Source organism: Morone saxatilis, unplaced genomic scaffold, assembly GCF_004916995.1.
Source record: "Morone saxatilis isolate NCDOM2014 unplaced genomic scaffold, NCSU_SB_2.0 Contig7, whole genome shotgun sequence".
In the NCBI taxonomy this organism is placed as follows: Eukaryota; Metazoa; Chordata; class Actinopteri; family Moronidae; genus Morone; species Morone saxatilis.
In genome coordinates, this window is record NW_023340246.1 from 11,094,401 (window position 1) to 11,113,123 (window position 18,723).

Sequence of the window (18,723 nt, forward strand, 5' to 3'; positions counted from 1 at the left end):
CACACACACTTACTTTCCCTCTGTGTCTCTGTCTCTCACTTCCCCCTCTCAATTTTTTTCTCCCTCCACATCTGTTAATCTGCTCAGGGAATAACAGCAGACAGAGTTTTCCAAACCTCTGTGCATTTACGTGTCATGCAATTCATCATTGGTAAGTCGTGGAAGAGCACAAGTTCTGAGAAAGTCAGACTCCAACCCAGAAATGGACCCTGAACTCGAATCAGATTATGGCTTGCTCATCCAGTAGCCGGGAGCTGGAAATAGGTTTATTGCAGGTTTGGGGTTGAGGTGGTCAGCTTGCGCCCAGAAAGGAGTAAACAATGTTCTTATCTGCATCTTCAAACCATCCTTGAGTGTCCATCTCCTATAAAAAGTCTACGCTGAGCTATAAAAAGTCCATGCTCAGCAGAATCCAACCCTAACCCTAACCTATTTACTCCTTTTTTTTTTTTTTTAAATATTCAATCATTTTTAAAAGGATGCATGCAATTAAATGAGAGAGGCAAGATGACATACAGTTACCTGCTGAGGTTCTTTTTGGATCCATTTAGGTGGTGCACCAAATACTAAACTTTAAGACAATCACTCCCCATCACTCCAGCGTGAGATTTACCGTATGTCTCACACTGTGAGCATTTCACTGTCTGTGTGGTGCTTTGCTGAACAATGTGGCTAGCCGGCCGCTACGTGAGCCAAAATGACTTGCATGAATAGAAAGAGCCAAGCCAAGCTACTGCCTCTGTTAGGAAAGGCCTCACCACTGCTTTAGCCCCTCAGCTTGCTTCCATTACACCGACATGGGAAAAGATACTCTGGAAGAATCAGCAATTTTATTTTACTCTCACTTAAGAGTCCGCCCAGTGAATAGCCACCCAGGTTTGGTTGCATATTCTGACTTAAGTAAAAAGTGACATACAGTAGCTGCAGAGCAGTTGGTGTATGTGATATATTAAACTTCTGAGAGCTTTGGGACAAATGGTGGACTTCAGTTTACGTAAGTGACATGACTTTTGCTTGTTTTTGCTGAAGGTTAAAAGTCAATCATGCATAGGGCACGGCTGCTCTTTACCAGTAATGTGTGTTTGTTAGTACAGGGCTGTCTGCAAAGCCATTAAAGCCCCGACCCCTGCTTTTAGACCTCGTCGTGCCCTCTGGTCTTTGTCTTTTCATCGTGGTTCATCTCTGATTGATTGTGACAGGGAACAATAACGGGCACACAGAGAAAGGGAATTCTCTCTGGCTACTTGTCAGTCCATATTAGCTCAACCCAACCAAGCCCCAAATCTGTGCGACTGATTGCCAGCCCAGTAGCAGAAGATGGCATAAAAATGTATGCTACCAGTTTCTAAAAAGCCACCCTTAATAAAGGCTTTATAATGAGTAAATAATGGCTTTATTAATAAAACATATAGTAATGCTATATAGATCCATAATAAGCCAGTTATAAGAACAACGTTTGGATTAGATTGAGCTAAGAGAAGGGTGTTTTTTCTCTTTCATTAACAACTGTTAATGTATCTAACACATGCGATCAATTCTGCAGTTACACATGTTAATAAAATCATAAAGCTTCATGAATTCCTCATTTTCCAAATTAGTTTGCGGTTCTTATGTTAGTAGTTAATTCATGGATACACTGCAAGGGCTTCTAATAAACCACAAATTTAGTTGCAAATGTTAATAAGTTAAGACATAATACTTGCAGATGCTCTACAGATCTTTTTTATTGTCATCCTGATGAATTCAAGAGCTAAAAAGACCAAGCACGTGTCATGCTGGAGGAGCTAACTAGAAGGTGGTACCAAATGTATAATACGTTTCTCAGGTTTATGTGTGATTTATACTGACCATTTTATGAAAAATCAGAAAATAAAGAGATGGCTGCATATTAATATGTTCTGAAAATAAGAGTAATTGCTTTTTGCCTGGGAAAGCTGTTAAGCAACAATCCCTGAGAAAGAGAAGTTGAATTTATTACTCTGCTAGAAAAAAAGCCTCTGCACTGCGCCTGCAGGAAACAGGTGGGACTGGTGAGATTCAAGTAAGAAAAAGTATGTTCGTATGGAACCAAAACATTTGGAGAAAATAGCATTTTAAATGGCATTTCAACATGGCAGACAAGACCAGTAGGTAAATTCATTATTTCCTATTTTGGAGTTAAATATTTTTACAGATCTATTACATTTGATTATTTAATAAATGCATTGTAATTGCTGGAGTGATTCTTAAGATTTAAAAAGGGCTCATACAGATTTTTGCATGTTGTGTTTTTAATAATAACCACAATCAATAAGTCAATCAAACAATGCCAAAAACGTCACCTAAATGTCATCTAAAGGCAAGATGACTCTGACCGGGTGAATGTCAAACAGTACAGGGATTCAGAATCGTTCTCCTTACTCTGAGAAAAATGAGGTCTAACTGTACATCCAGCCACCGTCATGTTATGACTTTTTTCCCCCCTCCCTCTTTATTTTTTGTTCCATTAGGGCTTCATACTGTAAAAGAGCACCAAAACAAACAGAGACCGAGCAGAGGGAATGAAAGACTGCAGTGTTTTGGGAACACCGGAGTTCTGACTTCACATGCGATTCCTTATCAGCTGGCTGGAGTGAAGGGTGACAGGTGAGTTGACAGGAGAGTATGACTTTAAAAAAACAAGAAGTAAACAGCTGCATTTTTAAAATCACATGACATTTCCTGTTATTGGTGGAGAAAAGTGCTCTGATTTAGTCCCCTTTTAATACAATAAGTCAAACTAAATTGCATATGGACAAAGAAGTTGCATATTCTTTCTAAATCACAAGAAAATGTAACAGTAGCCATAGTTTCAAATAAAAGTGCTTCCACCATGGACAACTGAGATACACATCAATTTATGCCCCAGTTAGTGAAACAATCACTATATGACAGTTGCATAACAGACCAAATCTGCTATTAATGTAAAAGAAATCTCATAAAAACATCTTGCATAACACGTGTTCTTTTCCAGTATATTCTTTGATGTCCCAGAAATAATTTGAACCTGTTAGGGGTAAGGACTTCCAGTGAATGGCAGTGTGCTCATGGCTAGTTTCCATCACAGTTCTTCCCTTCCATACAGGTCCCCACTTTTTCTCCTTCTTCTTCCTTTTCTTCTTCTTCATCATCCATTCTAATAGATGCACCGCAAAAAAAAGGCCATTGCTGCTGGCTGGCCAAAAAAGAAAAGCTTGGCTCAACTTCTTTGTTCATTCACTTTCCATTGCAAATCCAACAGGCATTCTCTCAGCTCTCCTTTTCCCTGACCACAGCTATGGCTTTGGATACAGCAGCAAGTCTGTCCTTTCTCCTTTTGTGTTTGAAGATAATGTCCACTATTTAAAGGGAAGGGAAATTAAGTTCAAGGTAAAAATCCAGCCTGAAAAGGACTCTTTGACCATTCAGGAGAGCACAGCCTATATTTGTGACTATTAACAATGTCACCCCAAGGCTAGAAACAGGAAAGTTGCTCTACTGACAATGTAGAGACTGTGACTTTGTGGAATATTTTGCAGAAAATATGCTACAAAGTAAGTCTCCTTCGTTCATTGTCCATAAAGCAGCTCCCGGCAATTTTTTCTTTTTGTCACAGATAGTTTTGTACAGGGATCTCTGCAATCTAGCTTTAGTAGTGTGCTCTCAACCTTCACAAAGCTAGAAAGAAATACTTTAAAATCATACTGTGATTGCAAGATGAAGTTTGGTTTGGGTTGGAGTGAGTTGTTAAGAGGAAAATTACTACTTGTCATCCAAAACTGACTAGGGGGAGAGGGAGAAAAAAAAAACAAGACAAAAAAAAAAATTATGACCTCAAGTTTTTAGGAAAATCTACACCCTTAACAATAAATGACCTCCAAAGTGGTGTTCAGATCTAAGCCATGAGGCCACAGGGTCAGTCTAAGTATTTGTCACAGCTAAGAGTCCAAAAGTCAACGAGCATGGGTTTCGTCAGTACCTAGTAAAATCCTGCCATACTACCTCTTCGTTCATGTCTTCTCAGCTACACTTGCAAGACTTGACAATCATGTTGGAGAGCTGCTCCACTTTGGGGGTTCGTCCAGAGTAGTAGAGTATAGTGAGGGGTTCCAGGTCTTGAGGGACACAGCAGGGCGAGGCCGATGCCTCCGGATTCAGAGTGTTGTACAGGCTCAGCAGCTATTGAAAAGCACACAGAAGAGATCAAAAGTTACTTTCAATAAAACATACAGTTGTATTATAGTCAGTGTCTGAATCTTGGCTAGTTTAAATCAGTGTAATAGCTAAACTCTGAGACTGATAGACTCATCTATATGATAATCGAATATGCTTTGTTTCCACATTTTCTGCCATGAAGGTCTATAAAATAATGCCTGCTTGTCTAAATGTTTTTTTTGGACACACAGCAGTGTTGAAACATACAGTGCACCTGCAGGCTCAGGAACCAAAACATAAAGTTAAAAGAGGTTAAAAATGAACCCTGTCACTAAGGCTATTGCGATTAACCCAATAATAAAGAGGAGGGAGGGAGAGTGCAGGTAATTAGGACAAGCAGATACTGTTATAAAGCATTGTCCCACTGCACCCCCTACAAAATAATTTGCAAAAACAACAACAATTGGGATAATACCGCATACTTTGCTGTTGAGCCACACTAAATCACAGCACGGGAAATTCCTTAACCATGACAGTCCTACTTCTTACCAAGGTCAAGAATAAACTTTACACTCAACACTATCAACAGTTTGTATAGGGACTATTAAAACGTAGTTCCAAAGATTATTAGACATTATTATTATCTAGAGCAAACAGGTCATTATTGATGGAAAGGCATGTTGCTCTTGTGTGTCAATATGTTTAATATTCAGGTGGATTCAGGCGGATTCACTATCAGCTCTGAACACATGGTGCATCCTAAGTGTGAAGGACAGTGTGAATGTGAAGGGAAGTAAAACAATTACATAAATATAGTAACATAACAGTATAGTATAACAATATTTTTTGTTGGTGGCACATAATTTTCTCTGCCAGTGTCAGTGTTCTCTCTCTATCTAGCTCCTCGATCGCAATTTGGATCAAGTCTAATTATTTATGGGTCCATTTTGGATTATTGTATGTCGGTCAGGATCAGGCAGGTTTTCCATGGGTCTCAGATAGAGTCTAACGTATTTGTCCTGTAAAGACCTCTAGGTGGAGGCAGAGGTCTCAGAGGTGGATATCTCAAAATCTGGGCAAATAGAACTAGAACTGTATGTCTACTTAACACTAGAATAAATGAAACTATGCTGTTGTTTTTTTCAATGTGGAAAGTTTCCCACAAACTCTCCTGTTTTGTATCTCTGTTCTTACCGAGCTGTGTGTTGTATCTGAGCTCCTCAGGTAAGGGCAGGGCCCGGAGCAGTAGTTGGCATCATAACCACTGGGCTCATGGATCCACTTCCAGTCCAAGTCACGGCGGAAATCGATGTGGAGCCGGCGAACACAGCAGCTCTCCTCCGTGTTTCTGTGATGAAGATGCACAACAATAGTGTAAGCTTTTCACATTCAGGCAATTATGAAATTTGAAGAATTTGATGAACTGACCCAAAGACTAAATGTACAAGTAGGTATGACTTACGAGAAACAGTAGTTTGTGTCCAGCGCTCTCTTGCGTCGGCGTGTGGACTGAGTGTCCAGGCGGTGGGGTGGGATCATCATGAGGATAAGGTGAGGCAGGTTCTGTTCCTTTTTCTTGTTCAGGTGATCCAGATCCAGGCGTTTGTGCTCCTCATCTCCATCCACGCCTTAATTATAGACATGATCGAGGTACACTTAAACCAACCATTTAGTGGCTTTTTTCCTTTTTCGTAATTGCCCTCAATCTGAGCATGCAATTTGCTAAATTATTGACTATAAACCTGCCATCCCTGTAATTCTTTTACACAATGCAAAAGAAAAAATAAGAAAAAAAGGATTTTGTCTGACAAATTGTTTCTAAAAGCACAAATAAAATATATGTCTATTCTTAGTCCTTTGAGGCAAAAGTTTAATCGGGTAATGGTTCACCTTCAATATAAAGACAGCACTAACTACAATTAAACCACATTGTACCAAACTACCTAAAGTGATAAATACACAAATTATCTGATATTATTTGCCAGAATTAAGGCAGACTTTAAAAAATGAATAAAGAAGATGGCAAGACAGCATTAACTTTTGCAGAAATTAGATTAAAAGAACAACTAACATCTGGCATCAATAAGTTATAAGACAAAATGTCATTGAAGCCCACCTTTAAATTTCACCTCCAGCACCTCGTTCTCATTGTCAATGATGTCTCCATTTGGGTTGAAGGTGTGGCAAGGACAGTGCACACTGATTTCCAAACCCAGATTAGTTCCTGATAGCAAACAATTATGAAAAAGAGGGTTTTCAATTGAAGTATTTATTTAAAAAAGAAGCCCAAGTCAGCAAATCTCCTGCTATCGTTGTAGACTCAACAAATTACAGTGACCTCAGTCTCACCTCTGTTCATCAGCCATTCCCGCACTGTTTCAGTCACATCGAAAGAGACCCACTCTTCAGTACCTTTGGTCAGCACGTTCTTGGCTCCAATGTAGCGTTGTTTCCTAATGTGTTCATTTGGCCTCACAATCTGCAAAGCAATAACACGCGGTCACTCAGTTTTCTCTCAATACTGGAACAGCTTTAACAAAATAACATGTAGAATAGAGCGGACACCAGACAGGACAAGAACAAGAAGATGTAATTTGTTAAACTCATGTCTTTGTTGTAATTATCTAATTAGAGTTTTGATCACTTGTAATAAATTATGTTATGAGCTAAGATAATTACATGATGATTGAAAAAGTGAATAAAAGGGACATTAGATTCAATAAGGCGACTAAAACGAGAGAGTCTGCAGAAATGCTAGCTTTAAATTCATGTCATGTTTGTGTCCACCAAATTAATATAAGTCCAATATTCACTCTTATTTTAGCTCTGCTTTTCTCTCCTGGTGGAAATATGTGGCTCTTAAGTTTGCTAGCTGTTACTTTCTTCAGCAGCTAGCTAGATGCTTGCCTTGTCTGTACTGAATGTTGTTTTTGGCTCGGTAAGAAAGACATTATTAAAGCTTGCTTGCTGAAAACAGGTGCCTGGTGGAAAGTTGTGCAGAGTTAGATGTTAATTCCCTGTGGGTTTTGTCACTGCGTGCAACCGCTTTGACATTACACCTAGTTTTTTTATTCTTTCACAGTATAATAATATTGATTTAGTGACATTGTGAAGTGTTTTTGGTTAAAAGGAAACTTGGTGGTTGTTCTGTGTGTTCAGTGGGAGCACCTAACATAGCATAAAGGTAGCGCTAATGCTAAGCTATAACTCCTGACCTGTCTTTCAGGTCATGCCTTGTGTCCAGAGTAAAACAACAATACACTATTATTATTCAAATTTGGATGAAAAGTAGTAAGTAAATCAAGAATTACTCTGTCCTGTATTCCCCTTAGTAAAATGTTCATAATGTTGGTAAAATGAGACATGGGTTTGTCTGCACATCGATCCTGATTGTCTGCATATGGTGGTATTTTTTATTATTTTATTTAAATAATTATCTTTATATTGGACCCTTAATGCAAAGGACATTATGCAATAATAGGGACCTGATGACATTAACTCCAACTTATAGGAGGTGGATCATTTCATCACTCAGCACACCAGAGCCCCCTTTTTACAGCTTAATAAACTTTGCATATGGTTTTGAGGACTTAATGTAAAAGACCTCTACATAACCAAAATGAGGGCCATATTCTGCCTGGCCTGCCAGGACCCCTGTCCCGATTCTGCTAACATTTTGCAGGCCTGTTGAGCTTTTTGGCTTTTGGTCTGGCTGTCACCCACGCCTGCAACCACAATCTGATTATTGTTGGCTCTCTTTGTCAATTAGGGCTTGAAATCATGTGGTGGAGAACAACTAACCAGCTTATGTAAGATGCGTTCTTGACAGACTAGAACTGAACTATCTAGTAACAAAGATTATATTTAAGTAAAGACAGACTTTTAAAACTCTGTGCTGCCTTGACTGTAAGCTTTGCCTTTTTGATCTTGGTAGAAGGACAAGGAAACGGTACCTTTACGCACCTGGTAGAGCTCAATCCGCTGTTCATTCCTCTTGGCGCTTTGATTTGGCATCCTCAGAGCTCGAAACTCTGCTCTGAAGAGGTTGGTTGAATTCCTTTCCATGGCGGAGACGTTGAAGCGGAAAACCTTGGAGGTGATGCCTTTTGGGCAGTAGAGCAGATCATCTGGAACAGAGAGAATAAAATAAAAGTTTTGTGAGAGAACAGGCTTAGTCATTCTTATCAGGATATGATGCAATAGTAGTGTTTGTCTAAACACAGACATCACCTCTGGGTAGCATAATCACAAAAGCTTGATTTGTGACTTCCTTCTTATGAGAGTTGAAACATTCAAAGGTAGGCCTGTTTCCCAGCAGACATTTTGAGTAGGAAAAACACAGGTTTATAGTCCATTACATTTAACCACAGTCCCGGTAAACCATGACAGTGTGACAGTGAGCCAGCATACACAATACCAGGACCCTGAAACTGAAGCAGCTAAATGGAATTCAGCCATCATTTATTGTGTTATTTAAACGACTAGGAACAAGGTGTTGCCACCATAAAACAAAGCTTGCTGTTGTGCTGTGGAATTATATCTGATTCATGTTTGCAGTTGACATCAAAAGCTGTGAATGTATGATTAATAATGGTTAATGATTCGTCTGACAATTATTTTCTCTTTTAAATCGACTGATCGTTTCGTTTATGATGTCAAAAAAATAATTTCCTAAACCTCAAGAAAATTTGATGAATTGCAGAAGCAACAAATACTAATTTTAATCGAATAAGACAAGAAAGCAGCAAATCCTTATAATTGAGTAGCTGTAACTGTGAATTTTAGTCATTTTTGCTTGAAACAAACACTTAAAAGGATTAACTGATATTTAAAACAGTTTCAGATAGTTAAAAAATACTATAATAATATTCTGGCTGAGTGACTTGGTGAGGGAGGTGTAGGTTGGGTGAGTCTTTGGATCAAACTGTTATCCACTTGATGCCAGAGTAATTTCAGTCATGCTCCAAAGAGGTACAGTACTTTTGTTAACTGAGTTGGCAGCAGACATAATAATTTCAAACTCTAGATGGCAATGCAATGGGTACTTTTTCTGTTTTTGACATATCGTATTGCTTCAGACGTGTTGAAATAATGCGATACTTTAATAGGAATATAATGGCATGGATTTACAGCAAATGTTTCTTTTACACACTAGAGGACTTAAAACCCATCCATACCTAAAATATGATCTTGTGTTTACTGACTCCTTAATGGCTGGCAGAAAGTTTATCAGCCCACAGTGAATGATTAGTGTGGTTGCCTTGCCTTATCAAAATTCTTCAGTGTTTCTCTTACACATTTTGTCTATATTTGGTGGAAATAGAAATGTTGTAATTGAAATAGCAATATTATTGAGCTGAGTATGACTTCACCTCCCTGGTATCTGCGTATCAAAACCCTCGCTATCCTCAGTCCCACTGACAACTTTTTGGACCCAAACCCCTTTCTGACCATGATGACTTCTCCACAACCCAACCTCAGTCATTGACATATGCCAGATTCTGTATGCGTACCATGCTATAAAAGGAAATCTTTCCGATGTTTGCAGTCCAGCTTCTCAATGCAGTAATTTGCCAGTCTTCCAGCAGTCTTCTGCTTCATTTGCACCTGTCACGGATTTGTGTTGGTTCACAGAGCTGCCTCAGATCCACCAAAGGTCAACAGTTTACCTTCAAAAACCATCAAAAAGTGAGTGTGTGTTTGCCCACATTAACCGAGGGAAAGAGAGTGATGTCCCTGGCTCAGAGTCAAAAATTTATAAGCCAGACTTCTGGTCCTGTTATACCACAACGGACAACACCCTAAGGCTGTGTCTTCGTAACACTGGCTTCACTCACAGTCTGCCATTTCTACTTGATCTTAAAGGAATAGTTCGTCACTTTCTTGCTGAGAGTAAGAGAGAGAAGATGAGAACAGCTGAGCAGTAAATATAAAGCTACAGACAGCAACCAGCTTAGAGCAAAGACTGGGAGCACGGGGAATAGCTAGACTGGCTCTTTCCAAAGGTAACAAAATCAACCAACCAGCATCTGGCTAGGATAAAGGCCTGTAAGTGTCGAAACATGTTGTATGTGACAAAGAAGACTCACTGGACTGTTACCAAGACCGCTTTGGATGCAGAAATGCTAATCAGAGTGTATCGACAACATCCGTCATGTCAGCAAGTGACCCAAAATGACATACGTTAAAGTAATAACCATAGTAATTATGATGGGAGCAAAAGAGGAAGTCATGTGACACTATCGTAGGGCGACAAAGTTCAAGTAGAGGAGGAGGTTTGGTGGATGAATGGGGCAACAAATTATGCTTCTATGTGTTGTTGCAATGGACAAACTACGTATTGTTTCATTTGGAGGAACTGTTGGAGAGAAATCTGACACCTCTTCTGAAAAATATGATAAAAAGGCTTTGGATTAGTTACCATCTGTACATTTTCAGACAGTACTAAACTGATTAAGACAAAAAGTGAGGAAATTAAATGAAGCACATCATTTGTGTGGGACGACGCGTTTGTCATTTGCTTTGATGCTTAAGTTGTTTGCAAGAGGACTGAAAGCAACATAAGACAAAATGTGTTTGTAAAAATATACCTGTCATCAGGTGAGTTTTCGATCCAAAATATTTTAAGTAAAATTCATAAAAGGTTTGAGTTTCGACGGGAAAGGTTTATACCTTCTGGGCTACTGTATAAACATGGCGGTTCAACATGTATGTAGATAAAATCTTGTCATTCTAAGGGAACGGAAACAACGATTCTTATTTTGAGGTGATTATACACTAATGAAAACATACCTATGAATATTATATCCTCTTTCTGCCAGTAGATCCTAAATGTTTTACACTGGACCAAACAAAACGATTTTAGTATTTTAAACTTATCTTTAATATTAAAAAATAACTTCAAAAATTGTTAATCTCTTACTTTAAGGTGTTACCAATCAGATCAGCGCTGTGGACGGGACATTGGGCGAGACTACAGAGGGGTGACTAAAGACAGAGAGGTGGTGGCATCAGGGCCAGAGTAGCATATTTTTAAATGGATTTATTTTATCAGCAGTCAGACAGAAAAAACAATACAATAATTTGAAAAATTAGGAATATTGGATCCGATAATCGAGCAGGCCAATAATTGGTCCATCCTTAAACAAGATATTGAGTCAATCTGCTGGTACGCTATTTCGCTTTATTGTAATTTAAATGAAGAAAATAATCTTCCCCACCAGAGTAGAAGAAGGAGTCTAGCACAACGAATCTATAAAATTGTTCATCTTGACTGCACCAGCATACGAAAATCACATTAACCAGTCTCAGTGAGCAGGCTCAGTGTATGCATGTGGATATAGAGGGTATTGACAAAATGCATATTTACAAGTATGACATAATCTTGAACACTCTGCCATGCCAATACCACAGTTTTAGGATTGAAAAGTAAAAACATGGAGAATATCATGAGCTTGTCGACATTTTAAGTATCTGAAGTAGAGATGTTGACTAGGTCACACACACATACAGGTACTTGTGTGTCAGGTCAGCATTTATGCTATTATAGTGACTTTATGTAATTTTCCCCTTCTGGTTTTTTAGCTAATCACATCTAAATCTGGCATGAAGACCATAAGATTACAGTAAAATAAACTGTGATCTTCACCCAAGTGTTAGAAAAAGGGTACTTGTATGTAAATCTGTCTTACATCTTTGTATTTAAAGCGCTGTGGCTCTGGAACCACCACACCAACTCAAAGAACCTACTGCCTGGCGTTTTTGTCAAAACCATTTTGTGAGATTCAAAACAGAACATTGCTGAGGGAAAATAGGTCTTTTGAGAAACACCTGTTGATTTCAAAGGGGCTGTGATGCAATGGTCTTGGCTTTGCTTTAGACCATGAGGCCCTCTTTGGCTCTTCCACACGCACAGCATTTATCCTATTCTACTTTCTCAGTAATCCAGACTCAGTCGAACCACATGCTGTATGAATCTCCCTCAAGTGCTGACACATGTCCCTCTCATCACAGGTTTTCCACTTCCAGTTCATAGCTTTTAATTCTATAGAGGAAATAGTTGTGAGTTAGAGTAGTAGAGGTTCAGCACAAATCCCACGGACTAAAAATAATGTGAGCCTAACAGGCCTGTTGCTGATCATTTTAACAAATATTTCACAAACCCAAATAAACCTTGTTATTTGTGGAATCGTGGAATCATTCAGGTTTAAGGGGATGAATGCCGGCTCAGTTTCACACTCAATTTGGCTAAGTTAAACCTGAGCAGCGCAGTAAATGATCTAATGCTCCTGGGCCACCCGTGTGGGTAATTCACTTGCCAAGATGGGCAGTGGGGTCGCTTTAAGCTCCGGCTCAGTGTGGAGGTGGGTGGTAGTGATGTGTCAGTGTATGCGAAGGTTTCACAGGACCCCACTCCTCCTCCTGTACAGTGAGACTCCAGGGGAGAGAGGGATCCCTTCTATCCAGACTAACGGGGAGGTCCTTCCATCATCTAACTTTTCCCTGTCCACCTCTGTTAACTTTTCCTACTCCTTCTCCTAAAGGCATCCCCATCCGCCTGGGCAGATGTCCCTCTCATTTGGGCCTGACTGGAAAGGAAGTGGGAACATCTGGGGAGAAGGACAGGATCCATGGAGGGGGGAAAAAAAAAACAAGGGGAGGAAGAGTGGAGTCAGGAGTAGGAGGAGAGTGACTTTCCTGGAACACTGGTGCAGGGTTTAAACAGGTTGGTGAGCACTACAGTAACAAAGCACATCCTCCAAGCACAGGGCAAGCACACCCTTCAGTTTCACTATGCGCAGATATCTAGAATTCAGGATCCTTTAACAAGAGGGAAATTTTTTTTAACGTGGTAATTTAACTTTTTGGGTGAAAAATAACATATCAGGCACAATTATTCAAACAGTATTTCTTTATCTTAAACCAGCTGGGGGGGATCTTTAATGTACAGCTGATCAAAAACTAGGGGATAAAAATAGGTGCTGGGTAACAAGCTATAAATACCGCTAATGTTTACCAGTGACACAGGAACCTAGCTGTTGTTTAGAGATTGGAGCGTCTTACCGGGGGGCTCCTCATTTGGTGCGTAATTGCGCACTACGGGCCCACTGAAAGGAGAAAGTGATAGAAACTTAGCTGTCCGAAGAGTTGTAATACTTACTGCTTTCTGGCGGTCCATAGACCATGTTGAATTTGTATATCTCTTTAGCATAGTACTCTGTCTCTGTGTTGTCCTGGCCGCAACTTTGCTGCCGATCCCTTCTAAGCTCCTCCAGTAGCTCCTTGGTGCTGTTATACAACGCTTGGATTTGATAAGGGATTTTATTCGGTCCGAGGGAGTGTGGAGGACTCGTCAATCGGAGTTTGCTCAAAATCTGGCCCCGTATCGCCTCGACCCTCTTCCTTTTCACATGGTCGATATCCACGGTGGCACAAGTTGACAGAGACGAGCTCAAAGTCGCGCAGTTGAGGAGGAGGACGAACAGTAAAGCCTTACCCAAATGCATCTTTCTCTCTGCATTTGGTTCGCTTTGGGTCAGTTAAAATGTGCAGATTCACGGGCGAGGACTGCCAAGGTCAGTGTCAATTAGCCCTTCAAATCAAACTGATAAGCCCTGCTGTCGTTTCTTTCAACTTTCCTCGGGAGCTAGTGATGAAGATGGCAGTCCCTTTTTGCTATCAGCAGAAATCCAGGTTTGTGTTCGCCCATGAGACATTACTCAATTCAAAGTCCCGAACAACAGAAAACGCTCCGCATTTATGAGATTTATCCGGCACAAATATATCTGTAGGAGCAAACTTTTCTTTTGCATTCTTGTGCTCAGTCCGGTGGATTTAAGTGGTCCCACAGCTTGGCATATTTCTCCTCTTTTCTGTCTCATTAAAATCTAGTGCCTCTTTATTGTCTCTGAGGAGGCAGACCGCAGGCTGTCAGGTTAACGAGGTATATGCGACTTTGAGCGGTCTGTATGGCCTCACATGTTTTTTATACGACTGGTTTTCTGACGTTTGATGGAGGAGGGACCGCAGGCACCCGGGAGAGCCCGAATCATAACAGGGCTCACTGCGACGCACCAGGCATCAACTGTGACATTACAAACATGTAAAATAGCCAACTGTTTTATTTTATCAACACGTCAATCATATGACAGTTGGAAAGTTTTCAGGGTTTTTTTATATTCTGGTCAGTTTGTTCTTTATTAAGGCGTCTGAAAGGGAGTAAATATCTGGTCTTGTGGTCCTTCTTTGCCAAAATATACATTTTTATAAATAGCATACATTGTGATCTTACAGAGGTCTCAGTTGATGTCTCTTCTGGTCATCTTTGCTGTATTGTAGGTGGCCTGGGTCGTGCACCATCTAGTGGCAAGTTGTAGATCTCGCAGGTGCCTGCTATGTCGAATAAGTTCTCCTTTTATTCCTCCTTTAGCCATTAAGTTTCTCTCAGTCTTATAATATTGCACTTTTTCAATATGATGCTGTTAAGATGTTTATTTTCTTCTGAAACATAAAAGCTTAACGTTTGCTTTTTAGGCTGATTCAAGGGCAGCAGTTTAAGGGGGAAAGGTAGACCAACAAAACAGTACTTAAAATACTAAGTATAAAGTTGTAGTATAAGTAAGTATATATATTGTATCTAAAACTTGCTTTGGACAAAAGACGATTTAAAATGAGTATTTGTCTGAAAATATGCTATTTCTTTAGCAGCAATCACAATAACTGATTTTTACCCATACACAAAATCCAAACAAATTATATCTGATAATTAACAGCTGGGTCCTTTGTCTGCTCTTCTTTTTGCTGGAGATGTCTTACAAAGACTCACATAATACATATTTTGTAGTCAGAAGCTCCTCTCAAACCATTTCAGACTTCACATTCTGGCGACATGATTGCATTACTGTTCAAAAGAACCAAAGTGTCTTCAGTATGTGCAGATTTTCCCATGCCCTCTGCAAACCACCATCCACATGAAATTCATTTTTCTGCACTGATGTCTGAAGGTTTATTTGCAGGCCCTTAAGTTACTTTATCTTTTTGATTTCCCCCCCCCACCTCCACAGTCTGTTTTATCTCTATTCATAGACCATATCCACATTCTCAGACCTATTTTAGGTCAAAGCTCACTCAACCACTGGAGGCCCCGTACCCAAACATGGGGTCTGGTATTTCACTATGTTTCTTTTGCCCACCAGTTTGCATAGCAAGAATGATTTTGTAGAATGTCCAAACTTGGTAAATATTTGGCTTCATATCATGAATCATATGCCCAGGTGCCTGTGTGCACTATATTCATACACAACACATTTGATTTATTTTGCTAGTTTGCTGTTGTTGTTTTTAAATGTGAATGAAAATGAATCTTTTTATACATGCTCATGCACCGTCTCATACGTGACATGATGTCTGTTATTAAATGTCCTCTTGAAAAAGCATGATAGGATTCATTTTAACATGTCTGTGAAAAGTGATGTCTAAATTTCTTTTCAGTTGAATCAGCAGTTTGTTGTTCCATTGTGCTGTTAACGCAGGCGAAAAGTAAAAGCTCTAAATCTCTTAAATCAGGCTCCTCAGTATCTGTTGTCTTTGATGCCTTGGTCATAGGAACAGCATTGTTTTTCTGTTTATTGTTTGGGAATTGGTTTCCAGTAACGTCGATCCGAGCTTTGGCTGAAATGTCTTCATTCATGACTTTGGCTCAGTGATGTGACAGCACTCCAAACCCAAAATGGGCGTTTTAACTTTCTGCATGATTCAAAAATAAGCAGGGAATGAGACGTCTTCATAGCCAATGTGGAACTATTTTAAAACGAGCACCCAGGTGGAATGTCTCAGACACTTCCCTACAGTACTACTGCATACATTACTGCATTGCATTACAGCTTATCTTCAAAGATTGAAAATAATTTTAGGGAAGGGTTAAGTACAACACATTCCTTTCTAATGTGTAACACTTTTGTCTTTTGTTTTGCGAAATATTATCTTCTTTTAGTAAATAATTTCCAGTTTGTGTGGCACACCTCAGTGAATACACCTTTACTTAATGTGTCTTATTTAAATCTCCTTTCTATAGATCAACACTGTGTAGCAGTTCACACCCCTCTGTTTTTTTGTTTGTTTGCTTGTTTTGATGGCTTAAAGAGGTTTCTCGTTCTGTTTCTGTGTTGCTGTCGTTTCTGTCTCATTCTTTGGCAATTACTGTAATGTTGGCAGTTCTCCATTAAGCCAGCAGGTGATGCTGCTTAACAAACAATGTCTGCTGTCTGCCTCTGTGTACTTGCACAAGAGCAGAAACTCAACATCTTAAACATCTTAAAAGGATCATGTTATATTAAAATGTACACTCAGTGGCTTCTTTATTAGGTTCACCGCTAAAATCTAATGCAATTCAATACACAGCCATAAATTGAGGAAGTGTATATTTAATGCTTAATTAAAGAGGTTTTACAAATCCTACAACAGTATTTTGTAAGTGAAATAAATTCCTAAGGGGGAAATAAATTATGTATTTTTTGTGAAACATTTAGTTGTAATATAATTTCTGCTAAATCAATTCATGAAGCAGTTCCTTAATTTTTAAATATACATTATGTGTGAATCTGTATCAGCTGATGTATTAAATTATTACTATTAATATTAAATTATCTAAACTCATCATCATTATCATCAGTACAGTACAGTACATCCTCTCTTTAGTCATATCAGAAATGTAAAAGAACAAGGCAGAATTAAGATAGTGAAGTTTGTGTGGAGAGATTGTGTAAAAGGGGAGTCTTCATCAGGAGGCCATACACACACACACACACACACACACATTATACTGTACAGCACCTGCACACACAAATGTAGTTCACCACACACATGGATTCACCTTCCACACTGCTACAACACTGCATACACATGCACAAAATGAATATAAACAATGTCTCTATTGTATGCTCAATCTCTCTCGCACACAAACACACACACACGATAGCAGATTACTGTTTCTGCTGCTGGCCCAGTGTGGGACAGGACACCAACTGGGCCCTCCGCAGATGCTGTTAAATCTCAGAGTCGACAGCTTGTCCTCCCTCCTTATAAAGTGACTGATATGTGATGTAGAAACATGAGCCCTCAGGTGTTATTTCTGCTCATTACAGCTCACTTCTTTTGGATCCTTAACCGCTGCATCCACTTCCACCCATCTGACTTCTCAGGACAGAAACCACCAGAAAGGTCAACCTAAAACTCTATTAATGTAGTAGTGGTGCGGAAATATAAGAGAAATATCTTGCGGTATTAATAATTTTGGGGGGTTGACTGGGTAAAAGGTTTAGATGTGATTTGTGGGAGCGAGGTGAAATGTGTCTGCGTTTCAGCAGGGGGTCATTCCAAGGTTATTTGTGGTTTCCCTAGTGGGCAAACACCTGATGTAAGTGAAAAGAGCATCACTCCCAAGGTAGGACCACTAACTAGGAGTTGCTAGGAGACCATGATTGGCCATGTGTGTGTGTGTGTGTGTGTGTGCTAGTGTATGTCTGTGTGTGTCTTTATTCATTTTTCTGGAGGACCCATCTGGTTGTTTAAAGAACATCATATGATCACAGTGACAGGTGTTTTGTAGTCTGGGAGGCTTACTGACCAAAAAAAAAAGAAACCAATTTAAACTTTTAAAAAATACATAAAATATTCACACACACAGTTTGATTTAAGTGTTTCTTCATCAGATGAAGTATTAAAGCAAAAAAAAAAGAAAATGTATCAAATCGAATCTCTTTGGGCCATATTTGAGAAAAACAAACTGAAAGTGAGTTCTCTTAGAGGTCCAGTGGGTAACATTTAGGAGGCTCTATTGACAGAAATAGAATATAACATTCAGTTATGTTTTCATTTGTGTATAATTATCTGAATATAGGAATTGTTATGTTTTCATTCCCTAAGAATGAGCTGTTTATATCTGCAGACGCCGCGGGTCGCCTTCCCATTTTGAGCTGCCATGTTTCTACAGTATCCAAAAAGGGACAAACCAAACACTGGCTTTGGATTGGGGCGTTTGTGTTTTTTGCGTGTTTTGCAGCCACCGTAGTTTCTCCTTTGCACTTGGAAGGTGAGGGGGAAACGACAGAGTTGGGATCTACAACTACACCGCTAGATGCCACTAAATCCTACGAACTGGCCCATTAAAAGAGTATTCAGCATTGGACTCCTGTGACATTGTTGGACATGGGCAGCAAAAACAGAGATATTATCTTGTATTCCACCCATTCTTCTTCCTTGTTGAAATCTGGTGCCTATATTGCCCACAGTGTAGCTTGAGATGTGGGTGTATCATGCTAATCACAGCTAACGTAGCCTCAAGCAGAGATGAGGAGCAGGCTACAGATGAGTTCACTGCTTTCAAACTCCTCTCAAACTTGTAGTTTTCAGCCCCAACAGACACTGACTCAAGTGACATCACTTGAGGCAATTTATAAGATTTTGTGCAGTTCCCTCTGGAGCCACAAAAGGCTTCATACAACTTTTTTCACATATGAAGCAGTACTCCCCGAGACCAATAAACAGACCTTGATGTGTAAAATCGGTGGAGTT

The 18,723-nt window shown here is 39.5% G+C and overlaps 1 protein-coding gene across 1 annotated transcript; it reads right to left on the reverse strand.

Annotated features, from left to right (window-relative positions):
• Positions 1-2,252: 2,252 nt before the first annotated feature.
• On the reverse strand, positions 2,253-14,100 carry LOC118341077 (transforming growth factor beta-3 proprotein-like). Its single transcript, XM_035679253.1, has 7 exons — positions 13,313-14,100; positions 8,116-8,279; positions 6,502-6,631; positions 6,269-6,376; positions 5,615-5,780; positions 5,347-5,500; positions 2,253-4,176 (listed from the first exon to the last, which is right to left on the reverse strand). Exons 1-7 carry the CDS (start codon positions 13,656-13,658, stop codon positions 4,018-4,020), a joined length of 1,227 nt encoding a protein of 408 aa, XP_035535146.1. The 5' UTR covers positions 13,659-14,100; the 3' UTR covers positions 2,253-4,017.
• Positions 14,101-18,723: the final 4,623 nt, after the last annotated feature.